Raw genomic sequence first — 19859 nt, 5'->3', positions numbered from 1 at the left:
TTGCTCATAACTGCCTGCGAGTCAGACCAAAGCGCAGCATACTCGATGAAGGCTCTCTCTCTCTCTCTCTCTCTATATATATATATATATATATATATATATATATATATATATATATATATATATATATATATCTCTCTCTCTCTCTCTCTCTCTATATATATATATATATATATATATATATATATCTGCGCGAACGACGCGTTTATCGTGCAGGAAAGAGGGACGCAGGGCGACCACTACCGAAAAGTAGCGAGGAGAAAAATGCGATCGCTGGGGAAGGAAACGACTGAAGGTACGCTGAACATGAGAACCGCTAATAAAAGGCGAAAGGAACAAACTGGGCAGCTTTTTCTCCCTTCTTTTCATAAATAGGAACAACACTCACACAAACAAAAAGAAAAGGAACGTGAACGGCATGCTGCTGAAATAAAATCTTCCTAGCTTGGTTCAGTCCTTCTCGTCGCGTAGACGGGGTGGAAAAGAGCAAAATGCACGCTGGCAAAAAACAAGCAGTCTCTGCAGACGACAAAGCGAACCAAGAAGCTGGCAGACGACACCGGCGGGCAAGCAGACGACCAAGAAAAAAAACATGCCGAAGCGTGCATACAGGCTGAGGGAAGAAGGAACGGCCTAGGAAAGTGAAAAGAAAGTAGGAAAGGTCCAGGAACGTCCAGTTATGGTCGCGCAAAGAGATGCAAAAGAGGAGATGACGACGGGCCGACTAGAGGGTGCGCAGTGGACCCTCGGGAGGCGAAGGAGGAGGGGGTGTAGGCAGCGCCGCCTGGCGTCTGAATCGTGGAGATAGCGAAAAGCTCTGGGCCATGAAAGACCCGGCAAGGGAGTGCTAGAGGGAAGGGGGGGAATGGGAACGCAGAAGATGGCAAAGAAAGTAAGAGACCGGGAGAAAAGGGAAAAAAAGGGTGGGGCGTTGAACTACAGATGCAAGAATAAACCTGTCGAGGACGACAAATAAAAAATGGCGGAGGCACGCAACAACCACGCATGCTTACATACACGCTCCGACAACGCGTGCGAGCGGTGAAGGAGAGGTGACGGAAAAAAAGCGTGCCGTCATAAGCGGGGCGCGAGTGAGAGCGAAGAAGGAACGAGCTGGGGAAAAAATGGAGGAGGTGGAGACGACGTCGAAGTGCAGAAAAACGAGACTAGGCGCGCTGTTTTGTTGGGAGCCGCGCACGCACAGCACGCAAGGTATACGGCCACCGCGCACCGTCGTCTCGAGACACTATCGCGCAGCGCTCGCCCAACGGTCTGGCTGCCATCTTTTTTTCCGGGGAGCACGACGAAGCTACGTCTGAGGGGGCCGTAGGGAGACAGGCAACGCCGGCAGGAATGGAAACGGACCGTTTGGGAAGGAAAAAAAACGGGATGGGGGAGGGCGAAGTAATGTTTCCGATGAACGCTAAGAAGAGAGAAGCGATTTGCCGGAAAACGTCAACAGGAGATCCTTCTCTGTCAAGCCTTCGGCTTCTATAAGTGTGCCTCTCGCGCTTGTGTGCTTTTTCTTCCCTAGTCCCATTCTTTATTTTCGTCAGAGCCTGTCTTCCAGCTGCGGTTCCTTTGTTTAGGATCGTGCCCCTTCTTGTTTGTTTCTGAGGGGAAGAGGGGAGAAAGGGCCTTACGCCACTCCCCCCCTCCCACCCGCTTTTTTTGATATTTCTGCCCTGATCCGTCATCGCGCGGAGTAGCGGTTTCATTTCTCAAGAGTCCCTTACACGACGAGGTCGCGGGTTCGATTCCCATCCGCGGCGGCCTCTTTTCTGAGGGAGGCGAAAAGCAAAAACGCCCGTGTGTTCGAGATTTCGGCGCACGTTAAAGATCTCCGGGTGGTCAAAATTAATCCGGAGCCCTCCACTATTGCGCGCCTCGTCGCCTGCGTTGCGTCGGCGCGTTAAACCCTTCAATCAATCAATCCCTTACACGACGATTCCCTGCTTACCTCCTCTGGTTCTACTCCAGTTGACGAAAACCTTCACTTTAAGTTCTTCGCCAGTCGTAATCGTGGGCTGGTTGCTGTGTGCGTACGGTTCTTCGTAGTCTGTTCTGCGGGGAGGGCTGTCACCTTATCCGTTTTGCTTTGGAAGGCTTGCTGCCTCGAATCTCGGCCCACGTGCGCCGACAACCTGAGGCGGGAAAAATGTAAAACGGGAAGCAAGCGATCCCGCAAGAGGTTTACGTCGCGACAAGTGACAATCCCAATCCGCGCAGCACGTGTTCGGAAAGAAACATTCGTACCCGCAAGAATAAATGCAGCTTTTTGACGCTTTCATGGGCGGAAAAGGAGCGCTGTTACGCAGCAAAGGAAAATTTAGGTGCAGGTGCAGCTTTGCGGCTCATTGCAGTTCTTTCAGAAGTGTTTACTCTGCAGTTAATTATTCAGCCTTATACTTTGAATTTTTGCGTAGCTAATATTGGACGCGATAGCTTTCTGTGGGAATACTTTCAAGACAACGTCATCGTTTTTGACAAGGTTCTAGGACGATGAAAACTATCTCATTGAAATGTATGGGCAGTAACATTGGACAATGGGTAGCACAAAAATTTTATAGTTAGCAATAGTTCGCACAATGTTTATATCCAAGTTGTATCCTTGCTCTGTGTGAAATGTCACGTTTTTATTGTTATTATACTAGGTTGCTGAGCAGGCGGCTTTTTAGGCGGGATATCTGGCGATGGGGAATTCACTCCCTTATAGACACGTATCAAATGAATCCAGGCATACATCATAAAATAGCCATTTATTCACCTTATTGCGGTCCAGCACGAGTACTGTGAAATCCGGATCGACACTGGATCACTCGGTACTACGTCGAAATTTTAAAAAGGAAAATCCTCTTCACAGTTCCTTTAAATAACTACCTTCAAGTGAAAACGTTTCCCTGTTTATCATCATCCGCCTTTCGTTATTATCCGTCCTCCCAAATTGAGCCCCCAATCTTCTTTTTCTGCCTAAAAACTGTTGCTGTAGGTAATTTCCTGTGATTGCAAAAAGGAAAATAAAATGTGGACGGGGTAGCTAGGCGCAATTCTTGCCTTTCTTGTTTCTAATACGAGAGGAGATAGAGGAGGAGGAGGAGGAGGAGGAGGAGGAGGAGGAGGAGGAAACTTTATTGAACACTGCGATGGAACTTGTAAGTGGGCGGGGTCCTCAGTCCAGGACTCCGTTGGTGCGGCCTGGCGTCTTCGTCCTTTCAGCGAGCCAAAGCTGCAGTCCTACATACGAGCAGTGGGAGAGTGAACTTGCCAGCTCTAATACGAGGTATACATGCACGCACAGCATTGCTGTTCGTTTGCATGAAGCTCCTGCAAATGGCTAGGATGTGTACCTGGTGATGGTGGTTGTTGTTAAGTGGGATCAGGCTGTGTTAGCCTGGCTGGATGTGCAGGCAACTGCTCCGTCCGAGCTCATCCTAATTATTCAATCTTAGAGTCCTTTCACCACGAGTCTGACAGTTCCGTCTCCTTAGCCCTTTCATGCCCAATGTTTCTCAGCAGCAACAACTCAAAGAATAATTTTTTCTTCGACACTTCGTGTTTTTATTTTCTTGATATTTAACACCATCTGTTGACAGACAAAGGTTCCCGGACCTTCAAAAATCAATAAAAGAGGGCAGCACGTACTTCTGTTTGCTAAAAGAAAGTTGTTTATTCGTGTCAATCCGCATACAGCCCGGGGGATCAATGGGCCAGTCACAGGTAAGCCAAATCGTGCGATTTTGTTGTTATTACAAATGATAGCAGAACACACTTTATGTTATAGTCTTCACTTGAACCATAAATCATGCTGACCAACGTAGCTTTCGTGTTTAACTGATATATGGGCAGCCAGTGCCCAGGGTTTCCCAGTGCCTAGTGGCCCAGGGTTTCCCAGTGCCTAGTGGGTCCCAGTGTCCGCACTAATGAGCCATTTTTTTTTCGTTCTTCATATTTGTTATGTCGGAAGTTGTTTTAGACCAAAAATGTTTTCACAGTCCTAAGCAAAAAATAATGTTTGGGCATCAAAAGGTTAAGGAAGTTTAGTAGAAGGCGCGACACGTCTCTGCTCAACATCAGATGTCCCCTTGGGAAGACAATGTGGTCCAGAGTGTTGTGTGGGGCGGCCAACTTTCGAACCGCTGAGAGCATTGCAGTCCGTTCGACACATACCGACTGTTCAAGTTTCCGCCTATCACTGGAACGACTTCAGGCGAACAGTATCCGCACATTTCAAGTCCTTGGGAGATCCCTATCATCAGCCTTGCATCACAAAGTGACTTACGAGATCGGAGGCAACTTTGCTGTACCCCTTCCGAACGGGCTCAGCGAAGTCCACAGCATGGCTATTCAAGGTGGGCCTCGTGCGATCGCCTCTATGTTCATCATAAGCAGTGATTATGGATGCAAACCACTATGTATGATGTGTAACTGTTCTCACTTTCAGATTCTTTTTTTTTATTCGCCGTGGAAGAACCTACTGACGCCACCAGATAGCTTTCCTCAGGAGCAAAAAGAAAAAAAAAAACAGAAGCGGGTGGGGTGGGGGATTAGCCAAATCCCCGGCGTAATAGCGTTATTGCTTCAAACAAGCAAAAGCGAATGATCAATATGCTGAAGTAGGAAATAATGTACCGAAGAAAGCTCACCCCCCGCTATGCCGAAGAAAAGCAATAAATAAGAGGCAGGTGGCTTAGCCAAACGCGCCCAATCAGGGAAAATTGAGAAGTAAAAAAAGCTCGCGTAAAGTTTTGGCGCATACCTGTGCATGGTTACCCTTAAAAAAACATCGCGTTTCGGTGTTACCTGTCAGCGTTTACCATAGCCATGTTCTGCCCCATCATGCAAGTTGGGCTTCGCTGCAGTTATCTGTACGAAGACGCCCAGCAACAGGTCTTATCAGCGCGTTTATTTTGTTTCATTAAGGGCATTTCTGTACGTCACACTTGATATTTCTGTGTAGTTGGGGATCACTTCACCTGAAAAGAAGCAATGGAAAAATTATCAGTGAATATTCGGAAATCCCATTTGTAGATCGGCGTAAAGCGTAGCGTGATGTTTCTTGAGAATGTGGTTCCGTTTTGAAATGTAACTCCGTATGTGGGAAATACCTCTGATACCTGAGTGCACTTTTGCTTCGTTGGTGCACACGTGTACAAGGTGTGCGAAAGGTGCGATAAATTGAAGAAAATATGATAAAAGATAAGATAAGTAGATAAGATAATATCACGTATACATGCACGGAATTGCTATTCTGGCTCATGCAGATGAACAGGAATGTCTGTGCTGCTCTTTATTTTTTAAGGACATCTGATTCGGCAGCATCTGCTGTAGTTGACTGCAACTCCTGAAATAAATATTATTGGTTCTGAATGTTTGATACTACTTTTTAGGGCTGCAGTGTTATTGCAGTCCTCAGTTTTCAAAAGTTCCCCTAACCTTAGAGTACCGGCGAAACTTTTAAATTATTTATTTTAGTGAAAGGCATGCATCTATGGGGACGTACAGATTATAATGATGAGGAAAGATGATCAGATGAACATGAAAAAAAATCTGGTTTCTTGAATGAAGTCAAAAGCGAACAATGATGGCGCTCTTCTGTCATCTCACCGCAAGAAAATTTGCAATTTGCACATTGAACCTACCTTTAATATTTTCGTTAAAACGGGATACCTGGAATCAAATTCCGGCAACGTTCTGTGCATAATTTAGCAGCAGTTATATCATGGCTTTTCGAAGCAAGCAAATCCTCTCGGCCCCACTAACCCTTCGTTCACGAAAGGCGCGCCTGTAAAGCTGGCTTCACTGCGGGCAAACTCTTAATGAGGCAAAGCCGCCTGTGGGGGCGGAATTGCAAGCTTCGCGCGGGCGCAAGAAAGAAAAGGGAGCAAACGAAGGCGCGGGAGCAAGATTTCTCCGGGCATGCGTCGACTCGTCGGACAGGCGGAATCAAATTTAAACTCTCCCCCGCTTGGATTCCTCATTATGCTAATTTTCGTATTTGTCGAACCACATCGCCTCTATGCTGCCCTCTTGTGTTACGAATCGCCCCGTCGAACAGCGCTGCCCTTTAACCGGTCGTATCGTAGTGCCGTGCTCTGTGGGTCGGGAACCGCAATCCATCACGCTGAAGATGATGATCTTTTGGCGCTTTGTTCGGGACGTTTGGCGCATGCGCTTTCGGGACAATTCCCGTCCCGTTTTCCTCTTCTTCTCTCTCCTTTTCTCGGCTAGCTTTCACACCTCGTAAAAAGACAGCGCCGCTTCGAGGCACGCTTTGTGTTCGTATCACGTCCGGGCTTACAACCGTAAAACCAAAAAGCGACGCCGGTGGGTCCTGGCACTGAAAGTGGGGAAATGAGCCAACGGAATTAATTACGAGTTCATTAGGGTGCTAGAAACAGATACATTCGTTCCGTCACGAGTCTTCCTTTCGTCCTTTGTTTTTTTTTTGTTCTCGGGCGAGCCCTGTTTAGTGAGGTTATCTTTCATTTTCCTTCTGCGAATGGACACGAGATGAAACTGGCGCCGCGCTACTTCCGCCGCAGTGCCAGTGGAGAGAGAGAACACGACTCGGCGGCGATTCCTAATGAACAGGGCCCAGCTTCTGGGCAAGGCACGCCGCGATATTAAAAAATAATTAAGACGGCTTCTGTTTCCTCGTCCCGCACCCGTTCCGGCCTTTTCGTTGTCCCTTTTCTTCTTTTTACGTCCTGTAGGCTAGGACGGCCGCGGTACGGCCGTACGAGATTTTAATCCCGGCTGAACTTCAGTGCCTCGGTTAATTATTCATACTCCGGTATTCTTCTTCGTTTCGAATACGCCTTCAGCTGCACCGACTCTCGTCTTCGCATTGCGCTGCTGAAATTAGAGCCTTTTGTAAAGCAATTAAAACAGCGCGCGGAAGAGATTTCCGCTTCCTGTTTTGCTTCTGTTTTTGTGCTTTTTGTTTGAGATGCTTTTCTTACAGTATCCGGTTGGGAAAAAATGTTTCCAGCAATCCGGAAGGAATTTAAAAAGGAATTGGGGATGTAATTCAGCTAGCCACGCAGTTTTTACAAAACAAAATCTGCTCACACCGGTAGGGGCGAATAGGCAAAGTAATGCAATTTTTTATTTTTGGCTCGGGAGCATTTATTTGCGTCACAAACATTTTATCAGAGGAAAAAAAAAGGTACAAGAAGGAGAGTACGGGACAACGTGTGCAACGTTGCATTCGTTCTACAATTGTGTCGTCCACTAAATTTGAAAAAAATGTGGTTGATCCCTCTTGCATAGGAATCGGTAAAACGCGAAAGTGAGATGTGCCTACATGGGACCAGTGGAATGTTTATTCTGCATCGATAAGAACTTGCACATCGCTATTTATATTTCCTAGGTATGGCATCGTCAGAGTTATCAACATTAGACGCCGAAGTGCAGGTTCCGGAGCACTGCGTAAATCCGAATGAAACCACACGCGCTCGCAAACCATGCGAACGAAACCGAACGGGCTGCCAGCGAATCGTTTGGTGAACTCACGGTCCGCTGTAGCGAAAGAGCACGATTTGCGGGGATGTCTTGTGGGTGTGCTTGGCGAGCGACGACCTGCTGGCGCGTCGCTCTCGCAAATGTGCGACCACTGCGCCCCTGCTCCGTGGAGGGTACGGCAGACGGTTGCGTTGCGACGAGCTCAGCTGGCGCCAACTGTCGGCGCTCATTAGCACCGTGATACACTACTTCGCTTCACTTCTCTTAGACGGCAGCCCCATCAAAATAGAAGAGCTTATAGGAAAGATATATGGCGCGTTCAGGTGACTGTCTGCGCTTCAGTTCGTAGCGGCGTCGGTAAAGCCCCTGGCACCTCCCGTGGCAGCGACGGAGCATCCGGCTCGAATCCTGATGCATCCGCGTTTTTCTGGTGATGTCAATTCCGTGACGGATATGACGTCAGTCAGATCTTGGTGGATCCCGGCATCGAACACATTCCTGTTAAAATATCTTTCTGAAAATATGTCCCAGGCTGCGTTTCGAGCCTTGCTCCTCCGGACATGTGCTATATATTCCCCGCCGCGCGAACCTCAGCCACGACAGGAGGCGAAGTGATGCAATTTGTTTATTTTTTGCTGTGGACTACTTGCGTATATTCCCCTGCGTTAAACGCTATGTGTGAAACGTAGATTTTTCTGTGCTCATTAATCTAACGATACAGACAGCGAGTCCGCACTCTATGGCCATTTTGGCCGACTTTGAGGTTCCCCACACGGTGTGAGGCTTCAGTAGAATTACAACATAAGGTCGCCTCCTATGGGAGCTGGCGCAGACCCAACAGCTCACGATTGAGTCCGCTCCGTCTATCTCCGCAAGAATTTATTAAAGCGCACAAAAAGACACTTCGCCGGACTTATAATTTATACACTGAATAAAAATCGTGTAATGGAGTTGCGCATCTCACTTTGGCCAGCGACCATTACATAGTCCAGTTAAACAACAAGACTGCGCGCGCCTTCCTAGCCTCCAAGGAGTGCCGACTTGCCCCCATCAGCGAACGGGTCTTCTTCTTTCATCCTTGCAAACTTCAAAACCGCGCAACCTCACCAGGCCTCTCGACAAGAGGCGACGAAAAAGTGTTTCCTATCGACTCGGTCTTCGACTCCCTTTTTCCCTCCCGCCGTCGCCGTTGCCCCCAGAAAGGCAGAAAGATTGATTTCTTGCTCTTTCTGAAAGGCCATGTCCGCTCTATTTCATCTTCCGCTCGCCCCTCCAGCGCCGCCCAGCGCCGGCCTTTCCGATTCAAAGTCCAATTCAGATCGGCAGCGGTGCTTAATGAAGCTTGCAGGATCGCGCGGTTCGATTTCATCCCGCGGTCTTCGCTGTATCCGCGCCTCTCTTTCTCTCAACATTTACCCCCTGCTTCGGCCTTCTATGCTTTACGGGCGTGGGACCTCGTTTTATTTTCTGCCGATGACGCTTAATTAAACTTTCGCATGTTCGCCTCGTCGATCGTTCAATCGAAATGGAGGCTGCGCTTTCCGCCGTGCTGTTTGCTCCTTTCATCGTCCTCGTAATTTTGCTCTTTACGACCCGCGCAGGGCTGGGCGCAGTTCATTTTCCAAACTGTGTTCCTACACGCACCTGCCATTACTCGGGGCCGTCCCGGAGCGCGTTGGCGTTATTAACCTCAGGCGCTGGAAGCTAATCGCGAACAAAGCAGTGCGCTAAATGTATATCGGTTCTTCAGCACTGATGCTGTGGTTCCCTGACTTTTTGTTTTGGTTTTTCTCATTGTTTTCCGGGGTGATGACCTTTTCGCAAAGTCCTATCGAATGGTTGCAAAGCCCAACCTAACATAACGCACATGGGCATCCTTCCTTCCTTCCTTCATTCCTTCCTTCCTTCCTTCCTTCTTTCCTTCCTTCCTTCCTTGCTTTGTTCCTTCTTGCTTTCTTGCTTTGTTCCTTCTTGCTTTCTTGCTTTGTTCCTTCTTCCTTTCTTGCTTTGTTCCTTCTTGCTTTATTCCTTTTTCCTTTCTTGCTTTGTTCCTTCTACCTTTTTTGCTTTGTTCCTTCTTCCTTTCTTGCTTTGTTCCTTGCTTCCTTTTTGCTTTCTTGCTTTGTTCCTTGCTTCCTTATTGCTTTCTTACTCTCTTCCTTGCTGCCTTTCAATTTCAATTTTCATTGTTTAGTTATTTCTGAAACACAATGTTTGAAGTCATAGTACATTCAAAATACAACAACGAAATACACAGTGCTGCCAAGGTAAGCTGGTAACTTGACGCCGGTCCGGGCCTCGCTTCCACAATGTTTTGCATTCCTGTGCAGCATCTAAAGAAAATACATTGTTGCAGTATACACGATCAAAAGTGCCCAGCCACATGAGAGCACACTTCAAAAAGGGGATGCGCTTTTGAACACTAAAGAAATTAAAGCAAATAGAATAAGAAAAATAAGAAACTGAAAACACAGCAGGATATACAAATACATGGAAATTGATAAAGGCTTAGCAAAAGGGCTTTTACATTTTTTTTAAACGTAGCAGTTATTTTTGACTCAAGTGCTATTTCATGCTATTGGGGGGGACATTTATTTAGAAGATCAAGTATACCGAATTCTAGTGATTCAGTTTTATAGGACGTTCGCACTCTTGTTTTTTAATATATGGATCCTGTCGGAATTTGTAACCGCATTCAGGCCGTTTGTAATTCGTTAGGAATGGCGTGTTATCATATTTTAAGTCATTGTAAATTCGCAGAGCTAAACGGTGAAGATAGATGCGTTCAGCCATTGGGATTTCGTGTTTTTTTTTTAATGGCAGTGTATGTTAACCAGGCGAAATGGTTTTCGACAAATCTGGGACATCTCTTCTGTGAAAGCAGAATCCATTCACGATTACCTTTTGCCATAGTGCCCCACAGTAGATTACAGTAAAGTAAGTCAGAATAAACCATTGCATAATACAGCTGTCGTTTGAATCATGTTGGTAGGATTGACCTAAATTTGTTCAGCAATTCCGGTGGTTTTCGAAATTTCCACACTCAAGTAATTAACGTGTTCTAACCAGTTTAAGTATTACTGCAAATAAAACACCCAAAAATATCTTTAATGTAACTTGCATTACTGTTCTCCCTTCAAATGTTAGTGCAGTCCTACTATCGCTCACTTTGGTTTTTGCTCTAAATACGATATAACTTGTTTTATCTATGTTGAGGGTTACTTTTTTTATAGACAACCAGAGCACGCCTCTTCCTCCACTTATCTGCTCGGTTCATTACCTTAGAAAGAGCAGCACCATGAAAGAATACGTTAGTGTCATCAGCGTAGAGCACTATGTCTTGGGTTCCCGGTATTAGTACAATATCGTCGATGTGCAGGAGAAACAGTAGCGGGGCTAATGTATGGCCTTGTGGCACACCCTATTGTTTTTTTTAAACTCGATTCAGCATTATTGAACCGGACTAACTGAATGCGATTATACGGGTAACTTTTTATTATATCAAGCCCTATACCGCGCATGCCATGCCGATCCAGCTTATCGAAAAGTATGTTGTGTTTTATGGAATCAAAAGCCTCTTTGAAATCCAGCAATCCTTTGAAATCCTTTTGAAATCCTTTCTTACCTTCTTACTCGCTTCCTTCTGTGCTTCCTTGCTTGCTTCCTTTCTTGCGTCCTTTTCGCTTCCTTCCTTGCTTCCTTTCTTGCTTCCTTCTTTTCTTGCTCCTTTCTTTCTTTTTAGGTAAACGTTAAAGGGTGGGAGTTCGGCTTGGGTGACCCTCCGTTCCTTGGTTTATAAAACTGAGAACAATGCACTGACGGGAGGACAAAGTAATTTACTGTATGCCAAGTGTATTGACTTAGGGAGGAGTTGGGTAGATATTACGCTTTTAATCAGCGTTGTAGCAACGCACGTATGATTATGTTGTCTACGAAGATTTGTGATACTCCCTCTATCTGTATGTGCGTGGGTGCGTGCGCAGCAAGTGCACAAACGATCGCTTAAAAACTCCATCAGACGATGCTCCTCCTAGCTGTCATATTTACGAATTTATGCCGTAACATGCTGAGAAAAATCATTAGCGAGACTGCGAGCTGAATCAATAAGCGAGCCATTTGGACCTTTTTATAATCGGTTGAGAATGTCCCGATTCGATTAAAAATGCTTAGCGGTTTTTTTTGTTGGCTAAAGCTTTCCGAAGTCAATGACGCGCTGCTGTTTTCCGCACAGTCTGGGAGCTCTCCCTATCCGGGACTTCCGGTGACTGTATAGGATTACGGATAAGGAAGATGGTAAAGCAGAAGGGCGTTTTGTTGCTTTGTTCTTCATCCTCAGCCACCGAGAGAGAGAGAGAGAGAGAGAGAGAGAGAGAGAGAGAGAGAGAGAGAGAGAGAGAGAGAGAGAGAGAGAGAGAGAGAGAGAGAGAGAGAGAGAGAGAGAGAGAGTCTCAGCGTAAAATATGTTTTGAGAGGACGTTGAGAGCGTAGGTGGATCAACGTAGGTGTAAAGCATAAAGTTTCTAGGTACGTACCATGAAAAGCATGGACACGCGGTGGTTAAGGAAAACTAGAAGGCTAACGATGAAATACGGAAATAACAGTGGAGAAACAAAGACAGCCAAGGTAACCAGAAAAGTAGCACAGAAGATAGAAACGAATAAATGGGCAGAAAGAATGGCAACTAAAACGTCGTTAGTGGTGTACATGACATAGAAAAGTGACATTAGAAAAGAAAATACCTACAATAAGTCCCAGGGCAGTGCTTTTCTTTTTGATACTAGAGCAGGTTGCTTGAGAACTAAGAGCTTCGCGGGGAAGTATACACAAAATAATGGGGTATGCGTGGTCTGCGGATAAGAAGCGGAAATCATGCGGCACATAGTTTTAGAATGTGAGTGTATCCATCCAAATCTTCAAGAGGGAAATATCCGGCTTCCAGAAGCCCTGGGATTTAAGGGTAGAACGGAGGGAGTTAACTTCAAGGTTGTCGAGGCGACTAAGAGAACATTAGAATGCTGGTGGACGAAAAGCAGAGAGGGGAATAATGCGTAGGACAGCTACCACCTGCAACCGAAAAAAAAATTATTTTGGGCTTGCCCCAGAGGAGCACTAGTATAAAACGAAGAGGATAAAACATAGATATATTAGTTTTTGTTTTGGTAAGATGACACATCACTAGCAATCAATCACTCAATCAATTAGAGACACGGAAAGAGCTCCACCGTCGGCATGCTGTTATAATATTCTGCCGTGTTTCCCGGAATGCGTGTTACGGCCTGTTAACTAGGTAAACGCGTGGCGAACACTGGATGCATGCTGCTTTTGCGGGCTCATTACACAAGGGCGTTTGGAGGTCATTTCAAAGTTTGCACGAGGCCCTGACTTTTGAATGACTTTTTCGATCCACCGCTCCCTCCGCCTAAATGGCTTTATGGCGCTTTGTGCGGGAGTGACTTTCAGGACTCCTGTGTGTCTAGGAAGCCGACCTTCAGTGGAAGCGCCGCTGCAAACGCGTCGTATAAACGTACTCAGAGTTTAAATGTTCAGAACAAAGTAACTCCTAGTTTCAGTTTTCGCTTCCATTCAGCGATCATTTCGTGTTTTAGCTACCATAACTCACATTATGATGGAGTCAGCTGTGACTAATCGCTGTGTAATAGCACCCTGGTCGTCGACTACGGCCGTCAGCACTCGTTCTAAGAACGATTCGTCGTCTCGTATTAAAATCTGCTCGACTGAAATGTATGCACGCGGCCAGCCGGAACGCTTCATTTTGCTGGCTGCGAACATCGAGACGGGGTTGGGCTCTTTGCCAAACCGTTTAGCGGAATCCAGAGAGACGAAGCGAAATCGGAACGAATCGATGTGTTTTGCAATGCGCTGTCGCGACGGACTCGTGCAGTCGTCTGCGGCGGGGCGCCGTCGTGCCCCTCTCATCCCGCCGACGGAAGCCATACGGTTCGTCGCCGGTCCTTTTTACGAGTCCCTGGCAGGTTCTTCCCCCGGTGACCCGTTCTCGTAACGAGACGGCGCCAAGGAGCTACACACGGAAGCGGAGCGGCCGGCTTCTGCTTTTCACTTGTGGAGGGCTCGCGCCCCGCATTAACCGGGAGGAGACAATTCATCTGAAGTTGCGAGCCTCACAAGGGTCGTTTCTTGTCTCCCGGTGCGTTGAAAACAGGCACATTAGAAGGAGTTCCAGACTCCTAAAAATCGGTTATGCGGAAGAGAGTAGTAATCCGACTTATGTATGACCTTTTACGGAACCATTTTTTGGGGGAATCGTTTTTTAAGCGAAGTTTGTATAATTGGGGCATTATTTATTTTTCATGTACAAAGTAAAAAAAAAAAACGTCTTCTGGGTTTCCACGTGTCTCTGAAGCGCGAAGCGTTCTGTTGAAAGGTAGTGTTGGAAAACGGACGACCCGGTGTGCGTGTGCTATTAGCACGCAGTCGCCACCAAAACAGCACGCCGTTGCAGTGTACTAGAAGATAAGGTGTGTCGTGCGGGGGAAAAACCAATGCAGAGCGTGGGGTCGCTTTTGCGTTGAAAAAATTGTTAGGAGGGCACGCGTTCCCCAGGGAACTCCTCTTGTACCCAGCGCCACCTATAGTGTTTAAATCAAACTAAACAGTTATTTGACGGGTTTTTTATAAAACTTTATATCATCAAACAAAGAAATAAGATGATTAAGGGCATTAAAATAGGATTAATTTAGCAAACAAAGCTTCTGAAACGAACTGGTACGCAGCGACCGCCAGGGGCGCTCCTTACAACAGGAGTTCCTCGGCAGAAATTTTCATCGCAATAGGGACCCCCCTAATCGGCCCCGAACGACACACCTCTCTCTTCTAGTATACTGTAACGCTGTTCAGCACAAGATTTAGACCTCGGAATTATACGTTTCATCGTTCGGGTATGCATTTTGAGCGGAATAGTTGATAACGGGCAACTTTCCTTGCTAATGCTTGCCCCCCCCCCCCCTCACTTTAGGTTGGTAGTGTTTTGATTGCCCGAAATACTTATGGCCGATCGGAGATAGCCCCATTATTAACGGAGCGCTGCGCTCACTGGCCACTGCGCTGTGATGCGCGATTATTAAACTCTCTTAATGTGCACTTTTTTTAAAGATCAAATCTTGACTTAGACCTCAAGCTTATAGTCTCATCACCGGGCCCTGCTTTATGGGCAGATCAGTTACCAATAAACACCATTTTCAAGTTCACTATACTCGAAATCGAAATGTCTTTTTTAGGCTTGAAAGCTGCCAATGGTCAAGAGGGATAATATTTGTTCATACCATCCGCCTAAATTCTTGGTGACGTTTATATCGTCCTCCAAAAAGCTTCGGCGTTCGTCCTCCTTTAGAGTGGAATGGCTTATGATTTCCTTTTTTTTTGCTTCGCGGAAGGAGAGAGGAAATACAACCTGTAGCATGCGTAATCAGTGTATAGCTTGTATTCACAGGCGAGGCGAGCCTTCAGGCAACCGTGTGAGTGCGCCGTCACTGGTTACGGCGAGCTCCGCGGGATGGCGGTACTTGTCCGTGCACATGACTGTGTTGCACGTTACAAACTGTACCTCAGCGAAGGCAAAGTAATGCCACGGGTCCAATTTAAGGGCGAATTATAACATATCTATTGACAAGACCGTTGAGAATCTGGTTGAAACGGAGCAGACGACGTACGCGAGCGTTTTTTTTTTGTCTTTTTTTTTTGTCTTCGGGGTGCGGGCACAGTAGCCCAAGCCGCGCCATGTCCGTGGCGCATCGGCCTTGTCTGTGGCCGTTTCCAGTGTTGTCAAGTGCAGAAATTGACAGCCAAGCTTTTCAACGAATACCGGGTTGCGGGCAGACGCAACTGAAGCGATCAAACATTTCGTCTGTCGATGTCGAAGTGCTGAGAGCGTCTGCAACGTTATTTGTGTTCCCGCTCAAGTGCGTCTACATTGGTTCAGTAACCAGCAAGAAAAAAAAAATAGTGAAAGTAATTTAACTCCCTGCCGTGCACCTGGGAAAATTTGGATTGCTGTAATTGTACAAGCAATATACTCTTTGTACGCAACGTGCCCAGTGGGAGTTGAAAACGCACTTATGGTATTGGAAACCACTGGTTACGCCCCAGTTTCTGATTGATTGTATCGATTTCAGTTTGTCGACACGGGTACAGCTGCATTCCCTTCTCGAAGTGTTTTTAAATTTCTTCCCCTCTCTGTTTCGTCACGCCCCTTGGCTTTTTTATTTTTCTCGTCATAGTTATTCCCTTTTTTCTCTCGCTCTTATATTGCGGTTTTTCTTGTTGGCTGCGTCTGGAGTGTCGCCCGATGGCATTATAAGCACTCCACTATAACGACGTCCACCGGCGTTTCGGAAAAAATGCCGCTCCTGGAACTACATCGCTCTACCTAACGTAAGGTACCCTAGTCCAAATCAACCTAACCTAACAATAACTTGACCTAACGAACACGAAGCAATAATTTAAAACGTTAAAAACAAATCTAAGCCATGAAAACTATAAATCAATTTGAAGATGAAAAAGAGGCGAGAGGTGGTCTCGGACCACCGTCCATGGCACCAAGAAGCTGTGGCGGAACCCTTACACCACAGCGACTTCTTTTTCTTTAATGCATGGAGATTTTACAAAAATTCGGACGTGACAAAGAACACGTGTGGGGATCTGAATGGGGGCCAATGCGTAGGGATAATTTGTTTCTTCCTTTGCTGTCTGGTGGTGTTGGGTTGATGCATTTGTTTGTACACCACAACGACGGACGCCTGGGGTGGTGCTAGCCTAGTTTTAAATATTGGAATGTCGTCGGACGGCACTCCAGCCACGCCTGCAGCGCCGAGCTACAGCGCCGTCGGACGTCACTCTAGACGCTGCGTTTCTTGCTCACCTTTTTTATAATCGCTATACAGGGGTCACTACCAGTCGTTTGGTATAAAACATGTGATGATGATGATAATCCTTACAAGAATGCACAGACCCACTGAAAGGTTCGGCGAATCATCAGTTGTTGGAAAAATAAAGATCTTACCTCACTACCGGGGGAATTTTAAAGGTAACTTAGAGCGAATAGAAAAAAAAATTGGAACGTAAAATTACAGATGGGGAGGAATAAAGAACTCGGAAGAATTGTCAGAGACAAAATAAGGACTTCCATAAGCTGTGCTTTGCTTTCCCTTTTCTACTTCGCCTTCAGCTTCTTCTTCGATTCCCTTTTCTTCGGCCTCTGTTTTCTTTTTTTTTTTTTCATCGTCCACTTTTTCCCATCTGGTTTGTTTCTGCTTCCCTTCTTCCTCATGTTCTCTGCTTTCTTCTTTTTATTACAAGGGAGCTTTATTGAATGCTTTTGAGAATTAATACAAGTATTTAGACCGATAGCCAAAGCCTCTGCTTTATTTTTGTGTTTGCTTTCTTCTTTACCTACTTTTGTGAGCGAATTACTGTGACCCGTGAAGTGCGCAAGAAGGCAGGAACTGGTGATTACGTTTTCCACAGAGCGAAGGTCAGCAAAGCTAATCCTGCCGAGATCTGCTACGTAACAACAACCGAATTCGTCTGATCTACGTTTCTTCTGGATATAGAGTGTTCTTGTTTAGATTCCGTCTGTTTCGGACTCATGCGTCGGAGATAAACGGTCGTAGTCTGTTTGTGAGAATTATATACGAAAATCAACTTCTGAAACTGGCTGTAATTCGGTAAGGATAGGCCTGAATCAGTCACCCATGTCACGTCGTGTGAACAAGCCGATCTAAAGGACCCGCGTTACAGCAGACGGAACCCAAAGACATAAACATGGAGGGCAGAAGACGTCAGAAAAAAAAAACGGATTAGCGGCAGAGACGAAATGTCAGCCTTCTTTTTTTCGTTCCGTTGTCGCCAAAATTGTCGATCGTTTTTAATATCACCACCTGCTTTTCTCCCACGGCGTTGTACGCGTCTATAAACACCACCGGGTCGGCTTCACAAATACCGGTGCACGTCCCTTCCGGTTGTGCCCTCAGTTGCGCATCCCGATGAATGGCGAGAACGGCGGGCCGTCGCTGGAAATGATGGCGCCTCCCATGCTGGGCTATTCCCTGGCAGCACACCACTGCGCTACTTCCTGTTCCGCGCGGAAGTATACCACGCCGTGCACGTGTGCGGCGCTGGCGCGCGACGCATCACGGGAAGGCGACCGCCGAATGCCAGCCATTGGCGGAAATTATTCGTAACCTTGAGCGACAACGGGACGCGTCGAGAGAGTACGGACGAAGGGGAAAGGAGGAGGAGGAGAAGGGAAGAGGTGAGGGAGAAAGTACTCCTAAGATCGGATAAAGCGAATGGCAGCTTCTACAGTGCGCGCCACTCTCCATTATGGTCGTGTCGAGCCCGAATGTGTGCCACTGTTATCGCTGGGTTGCCTTTACCCGTATCTGAATCCGCCTCCAGTGTTCCCTGAAATGAACTAGCAGTGTTATATAAACCGAAGTAACCAGTAAAGCGAACCGTTTTACGTCATCGAGGTGAATACTAGCCGCCTATTATTAACCGTGATTAGATTTTCGTTGATCTTACTAATAGTGTCAGTCAAATGGTCCGTACCTACTGAGGGAAATTGGCCAGGAAGGGGGCGCTGTTTTCGTGATGATTATGATTGTCATCGTAATGATGATGATGATAGGTATGAGAATGACTAATTTTAGTGGGCCAGGGACAAGCAACGGGTCTTCGTACTGGCGCTCACTCATTCTACACCTGACAGAATGCCTCGTATGTGCCCGAGGTTTCATATTAGAGGGCGTAGGCGTAAATCGGCAAAACCAAGCCTCGGTGCACAGGGCATGGTGGATGATTATATGAATTACGTCGACTTTTCTCTCAAATTAGTTACCTCCCTTGTCGCTGGAGCTTAACATGTTACGACCGTGCAGCTTCATCTCTTCGTAGCAAACGAAGTGGCGTTCCGTGAAAGCCACGGTGATAAGAGCGTCACCTGAAGGTGTCGACAAAAAAAAAGGGGGGGTCTCAGTAAAACAGGTGAAACGCGCGGCGTTTCGTTTGTTTAAGACAAAGATGTGAGAAGCATTTTCTTGGCTTGTAATGAATCAGACTTCACTGCGCATTTTCATCGTGCTGTCGCGATACTTGAAAAATCTCTCAATGGTTCTCTCCTCTCTTTCCTTCTCCTTCTTTTGCAGTGTGCGGAACTGGGCGTGGCGCTTCGGCACAGAAATCTCCAACCAGAGTCTATTTGCGTCGAATTTCACCGAGATTAAAGAGGTGAAGACACCTTCCTCATCATCGCGAAAGCCTTAGTTACACATGATTTCGTTATTACGACCGGATCTCCAGACTCTGCACTCCTTTCTTCTCTCCGTAGAACTTTGAGGAGTTTAAGGCGAAGCCGCATCACAAGGACATCGCTCATCTGACCGAGAAGATGCTTAGGGATCTGGGGAACCTGGTCAGCTCCAAGACGGAGTCTCTTAAGGTAAGAGCACTTTCTCCCCTCCTGTTCATCACTACCCACTTATTTCTACCTCGTCTACCTGAACAGTCACTGAACACGAATGTCAATTTGCGTAACCGTGGGTCTCGGAGCTTTGTTTCTACCTTCTTTCTTCTGCTGTTTTGCTCCTCCCACCCATTTTTCCTTTTCCCCACGTGTCGTATAGCAAACGGGAAGATGGAAACGACTACCATTTGACAAATCACTCAGCTTCATCTTAGCCACGCAAGACGTTTTTTTAATGGCTGTGTCTAGAGTGTCGTCTGACGGTACGATAAGTACTCCACTATAGCGACGTCCACCGGCGTTACGATGAAAAATGCCGCGTCTGGCACTGTGACGCCCTAAATTAACGCGACGTAGCGTAACGTAAGGTAAACTAGACTAACTTAACATAACCAAACTAACGAACAAAACGATCATTTAAAACAACTACAACTAACGTAAGCCATGAAGATTAAAATTAAAACCAAAGGAAGGAAGTAAAAGGATGTCGGCTACCTTCGTTGCCGACAATCTAAAAATCAAACAAAAAACTAAAAAGAATAAAAGAGGAAAGATGAAGAACAAAGAGGAAAGATGCACCAACCGGGCGGCAGCGTCCGCGCTTTCGTTGCCGACAATCTCAAAATCACACCAGAAATCTAAAAGAGAATAAAGGAGGAAAGATCCGGGACTCGAACCAATGCCCTTAGTAACAACAAGCTAAGGCGGAACCTTTATACCACAACGGCAGACGTTCTGGGCTTGCCAGCGCTGTCGTGAATATTCAAATGTCTCCGGACGGCACTCTAGCCGTGGCACTCTGGACACACCGGTTTTTAATAACAGAAAAAAAAACAATTTCGAAATTCGCGCTACAGTGACGTGATATCGGCCAGAACTAAAGACATGGTTGTCA

The 19859-nt window shown here is 46.5% G+C and overlaps 1 protein-coding gene across 2 annotated transcripts in view; it reads left to right on the top strand.

The window, feature by feature from the left end:
- LOC144159045 (voltage-dependent calcium channel subunit alpha-2/delta-3-like) overlaps positions 1-19859 on the top strand; it is a 163592-nt gene that overhangs the window by 80475 nt on the left and 63258 nt on the right. For both annotated transcript variants that reach the window (XM_077690290.1, XM_077690289.1), the window contains exons 2-3: positions 18648-18729; positions 18830-18940. In XM_077690290.1, the coding sequence (XP_077546416.1) occupies positions 18648-18729; positions 18830-18940 (193 nt within the window). The remainder of the gene's footprint in view (positions 1-18647; positions 18730-18829; positions 18941-19859) is intronic.

The sequence above is a fragment of the Haemaphysalis longicornis genome, unplaced genomic scaffold (genome assembly GCF_048455015.1).
Source record: "Haemaphysalis longicornis isolate Haplotype H1 unplaced genomic scaffold, Haemaphysalis longicornis Haplotype H1 scaffold_10, whole genome shotgun sequence".
Classification (NCBI taxonomy): Eukaryota; Metazoa; Arthropoda; class Arachnida; order Ixodida; family Ixodidae; genus Haemaphysalis; species Haemaphysalis longicornis.
Note: the sequence above shows the minus strand (reverse complement) of the source record. Positions and strands in the feature narration are given on the sequence as shown.